The sequence below is a fragment of the Phaethon lepturus genome, unplaced genomic scaffold (genome assembly GCF_000687285.1).
Source record: "Phaethon lepturus isolate BGI_N335 unplaced genomic scaffold, ASM68728v1 scaffold53634, whole genome shotgun sequence".
Lineage (NCBI taxonomy): Eukaryota > Metazoa > Chordata > Aves > Phaethontiformes > Phaethontidae > Phaethon > Phaethon lepturus.
The window spans coordinates 1-5,245 of NW_010535081.1; the positions used below are offsets into that span (position 1 = coordinate 1).

Genomic DNA, 5,245 nt, shown 5'->3' on the forward strand with positions numbered 1-5,245 from the left:
CGCTGGATTAATGGTTGGACTTGATGATCTTAAAGGTCCTTTTCAAGCTTAGTGATTCTGTGTTACTCCCTAATTCACCCATTCCAACCAGTCTGCTGCTCCAGTTGCGTAACAGCAGCATTAGAACCACAGTGCCTTAAAAGAAGTAATCGGAAGCATTCTGCAGATATTTAACAACTCTGCTCCAAGACAGTCTCCTTCCTTCCGCTGAATCCCACCTCAGGTGGTGATCCTGCTTTCTTTTCCCACAAGTAATACACACAAAGGCAGCACACAAAGCTGCGGGGTATCCACAACGCATCATTTCATTAAGCCAACAAGTTGCCTCTAAGGAAACCTATCGGCTCAAGCTCAGCACTTGACCCTATGGTTTCTAGAGCAGCTGACTGGGGTCCAGCTTAGTCCAACAGCAACCAGCTTCCCTATGCCACACCCGCAGACTGAAGCTCAATGTCATTCCCAGTCTCTCCGGATCTCTTCTGCAAACCCTCTTCCCACCACATACATTACCAAACCCTTCGGGGCTCCTGGTTTGTCTACCAAACTGGGAGCAGCAGCTTTCTACTAACCATTTCTTACACTTCTGCTGTATTCTTACTTTTTACATTTTATCCTTTCTCACATTCCTGTCATGCCCAGCCAGGGCCAAAAGCTGCGATGCTACTGTATTTTATAGCATGCAAATATATATACACACACTGACCACGATAAAAACAGTTTACATTTTTATCATGTAAAATGTAATTATTACTAGTTCTATTAATAGAATAATTATTATTCTATTGTAATAAACACAAAAATACCTCATGTAACCAGATCAGTTCATTTTAGAACCCAAACATCTAGAAATTGTAGTAATTCGGTATTCAAATGAGATGAGATCAATGTGCCAACCGCACGATGCAGAGAGGTTATTCCACAGTCTCCAGCACACAGTACAACGTCTGTAACAAACCAATGCTTCTAAACACAAGGTGAAGTCAGGCAATCTCTTCCACTCTCCAAAAGAAGCCCTTGCTTCTGTATTTTTGCATGCCCAGATACATTACAAAATGTAGAGCACAGCCTTTTAAAAGTTATCTTTCAAACAGGAACCAAGTCACACCCAGATATTTGGACACCAAGAGCATTTGCTCTGTGGACAACCAAGAACATTTGTTTCATGTAGGTGGTTTATTGTAAGAATTTACAGATTTCTGGGGCTTTACCACGTCTTCACAAAAGAACAGAGCAGTCTTGTTAACACAGACACAGGCAGGTTAAACCATATGCTCAGAAGAGTTCTTCTTCACCTGTAAGGAAAATTGAAGCACATTAAAACCCTTTTAATTGTTTTTTTTTTTAATTTCAAACCTCTGTCTCCTTCAGTTCAAATACTTCAACTCACTAATATTCCTTACCCGCCCCCAACTCTATCAAGTCTATTTCTACTTGAAGTTTCAATTTTGAATATGCTTATTTTGCTACAGAAACCTATTTAGGTACAACATCTTACATACAGACATTTTTAAGTCATTGCATAAGGTCAGGGCACTATGAAAAAATTAAAACAGTAATTTTAAATGAATCCAATAATCCAGGGGAAAAAAACCCCAAACTCAGAAAATTGTATCAAATGTGGATGTATGCTACCATGGACATATTTTGCTTAGTATTATTGATGCTTGAGAACTTTTTGTTCAGACAGATTCAAATTAGCAACGGACACTTTCCCAGCTCTTTGGGAAGAGAAGTTTGTCTGACCAACAACACTGAATTCTGACTTCCTCACTTGACTTCAAGACTGTCTGCATTAATTCATTTAAAAAAAACCCAACAATCTGGTTTCTATTTTGTAACTTTACCTCTTTGATTTGGCTGAAAATTAATCCCTGGTTATGGTATTACGAGAAAAAACAGAACAAGCAGGTTAGGAAGCAACTCATGCAAATTCAGGCAACACTATGCATGTATGTATGACCACAAATGTATTGTGAGGAGCACAATACAGTACGTACCTGCTCTATGGTATGTATTCCAGCCATTTTGTAAACACACAGGATATTAACACATGTATTTGCATATGAATATAGCACCAATTTTTAGCTGTTAGATGTAACACACATTAGCTACACACAGTTACAAATTGTGGTCTAAGTCCACACATTTGTAAGCTGCAGCACACACCTTCACAAAACTTCTTTCTCAGGGAAATAAGCAATATACTGAACTTGAAGTAAAGTACACATTCAGTATCAACACTCTGGAAATTCCCTCTTTCCTCCATCCCCACATCTCGGCTTTTGACCACCATCACAGGCTGATTCATCCCAAAGCATTTCAGTCACCTGAGTTGCTCTCCCCAACCCAACACTACCAGGCTGTTTGAGCAGAATAGGAGAAATCCACTCAAAGCCAAAAAGGAGGCAAAATGCTGCCTATTCAGGCAAGGATGTGTGTTGAGGCTAGAGATCTATTTTACCAGCTTTTTAACTTTATCTGGCCAAAAGACTGTCCAATTTCACACTTGTTAGTAGAACCGTGCAAGCTGAAACCATGAACTGTCTTCCCTCCAGCTCTGGGACTTACATGCCCTTACCTTCCCCCTCAACCTGACTGGAGCAGGACGTGCAAACATTACACCACTTTGCAACAACTCCTGTTTCACATTTATACAGGTACTCACAGAGCAGCAGCACCGGAGATGATCTCAATAAGCTCCTTGGTAATGACAGCTTGACGGGTACGGTTGAATGTCAAGGTCAATTTGTCAATCATCTCAGCTAGAAAAAAATTATGGTTGTAATTTAAACATGTAATAACTATTCAAATAGCTGTATGAACACAATACCAAATACTCTTTTAAATCCATGCAAACCATCAAGAGGCTTACTGCACTTTTCTGTTTTTCCCCCTACAGGTAACACTACTAGTAGACAAGCTAGAAACTTGATAATTTGGCTTGAAGCATCAGGCAAACCTCTGAAGAACAGCTGACAGACTAGTAAATACCATGGTATGACATCACTTATTTTAAGGTAACACAAGCATGCAGTATTTTGCTTTTAACTTACATTTCACTGCCAATAACTACATCAGTATTTCCTTCAAGTTACTGTTGTTCTGGCAAAGGGAGCCAGATTTTTTTCTTTTTTTTTTTTTTCTTCTCCAAGGTTGTGGTTTTTTTTTTTTTTTTTTTAAATGGAGAAGGTATCATCTCTTTCTCTCAAGATAAGGCGGTCAGCAGAGAGCCACACCTGCAGTTCCACGTAGCTCAACTGCACATCACATCAGCTTCACTCGCTTACCAGTATCCTTTATGCAACACTACCTTCACAGGACTGAAGTCTTATCACCATGTCACTTTAAAAGATATTTGCTGTCTCCCACTAATACCAAGTGCATACTCTCTGCACTGCACTCAGTTTGGACACCTGTATATTCTCAACTTGCTGCATGACAGGTGGTAAAATTTTTAATTGGTGTTTCAGTTTCCTCACCTTTAAATTGGGGCAGTACTAATTACATTTGGCTTAAAGGTTAGGTACAGGTTTATAAAAATTTTGGAAATCCTCACAACAGCCACATAAGAGCGTAAAGAATTTTTGGCCATTACAAGATTAGTTTAGTATTTCATATTCTTATTAAAGAATATGTTATTTCACTTCAGTTACCTCATCTTGTTTCTCATATACCTGACAGCAATCCCTCCTACTAGGGACTAAATAAAGGTCACATGTTCAGAAAAGAATCCCAGCTGAACTGGCTCAAAAAAAAAAATCCCAGACTAAAATTGGAACTCAGAGAGAAACTAGCTCATTTCTTATCATTTTGGAAGCAAAGAATTACACAAAGGGAGGTCAGTACTTTCATGCTCAACTACTGAAGTCCTGGGAAACCCACAGAGTAGACTTACAAGCATTTTTGCTAGCGTTGTCCATAGCGGTCATCCTAGCACTCTGCTCGCTGGTGGTGGATTCTTTCAGGGAGTAGTACAAAATATTTGCTAGTGTAAATTCCTGGTAGTTTCTCAGCACATCAGCATCAATATCATCATAGATACTTAGGCTTTCTGTAAAATATGAAAGAGCGGACTTAGAGACATCCAAGACATACTATTTCTAGCAAAACAAGATAATGTCATGTGAAAGGCTACTAGGCTAGCCTGTTTCTCTACTTAAGGCAATGCAGCGGCATTTTCTCTACATACAACGCATACTTTCATAATAAAATTTTAAACAGCAAAGAGGTTATGTATTTTATGTGTTTTAATTCAATTTAATACTAGGAAAGTCAGATTCTGACCAAGGTCAAATACATTATTGGTGCATTATGTTTAATCTTCCCATACAATGCTGCAGAAACATTCTGGGGTATTTTTACTGAGTAATGCAAAATTACTCAGTGCCCAGGCTGCTCAGTGCTGAAATAATTAGAACTGACAGAGTTTGGCATATGTAGTTCTTCCCTGAGAGAGAATCTCAAATCAAAATTAGTACAACTGTTCTTTTTAACCTCCTTGCCCCACAGCACCTTGATAGATGAGCTTTGCACTGCCAAGATAAAACAATCTGTTAAACGTATGATACATGCACCATAATAAGATATTTTAATACCACATTCTCATATGCAGAATACTTTTTCTGTGATTTCTCACTTCACGTAACTGGTGGTTTCTAGTTCAGTACTTACCAGAACCAGCAACTGTTTCAAGGGAGAAGATTGGTTTTTCATCAGTCTTGTAAGAGATGACAGACCTGTATAAAAAGAGCGTAACAGGGTTAGTTGAACTGAAGAGCCAGTTTTGAGTGTTTAAAATCAAATTAACATAGACAACTTCTGGCCTCCCAATTCCACAAAGTTTTCCGATAAGCCTGATGAAGAGATCTCAGCTAACACATGGATATAATGATGTACTGACCAAATACAACAGCACCTGCCGTGCAAGTAAAAAGAGAATTGCAACCACAGCTATTAAAAAATAGCGGTTCTTCACACACACTAAAATGCACTCACCCCTCAAGAAACAGAAGTAAATGTGACAATTCACAGTCAGTTTTCATATTACTTCATCGGGCCAATGGGCTTTTTGAAGCCTTCTACCCACTGTTTTTCTAGTATAGTTTCAGTTTAATCTTACCTGAACCGATTGTAGATGACAGAGCCTTCATCAAATTCATACCCAGAGTTTAACAACTCCAAGGCAATGACTGAAGCATCTCCAAAGCTCGGAGGTCTCCGTCCCACTTCTTTGAATGTCAGCAGG

The 5,245-nt window shown here is 38.9% G+C and overlaps 1 protein-coding gene across 1 annotated transcript in view; it reads right to left on the reverse strand.

The window, feature by feature from the left end:
- Positions 1 to 2,550: 2,550 nt before the first annotated feature.
- The window catches only part of ATP5C1 (ATP synthase, H+ transporting, mitochondrial F1 complex, gamma polypeptide 1), a 5,127-nt gene continuing 2,432 nt past the window's right edge, over positions 2,551 to 5,245 (reverse strand). The window contains 4 exon segments of the mRNA XM_010285685.1: positions 2,551 to 2,762; positions 3,896 to 4,051; positions 4,672 to 4,736; positions 5,120 to 5,245. Coding sequence (XP_010283987.1) covers positions 2,662 to 2,762; positions 3,896 to 4,051; positions 4,672 to 4,736; positions 5,120 to 5,245 — 448 coding nt within the window. The 3' untranslated portion in view covers positions 2,551 to 2,661.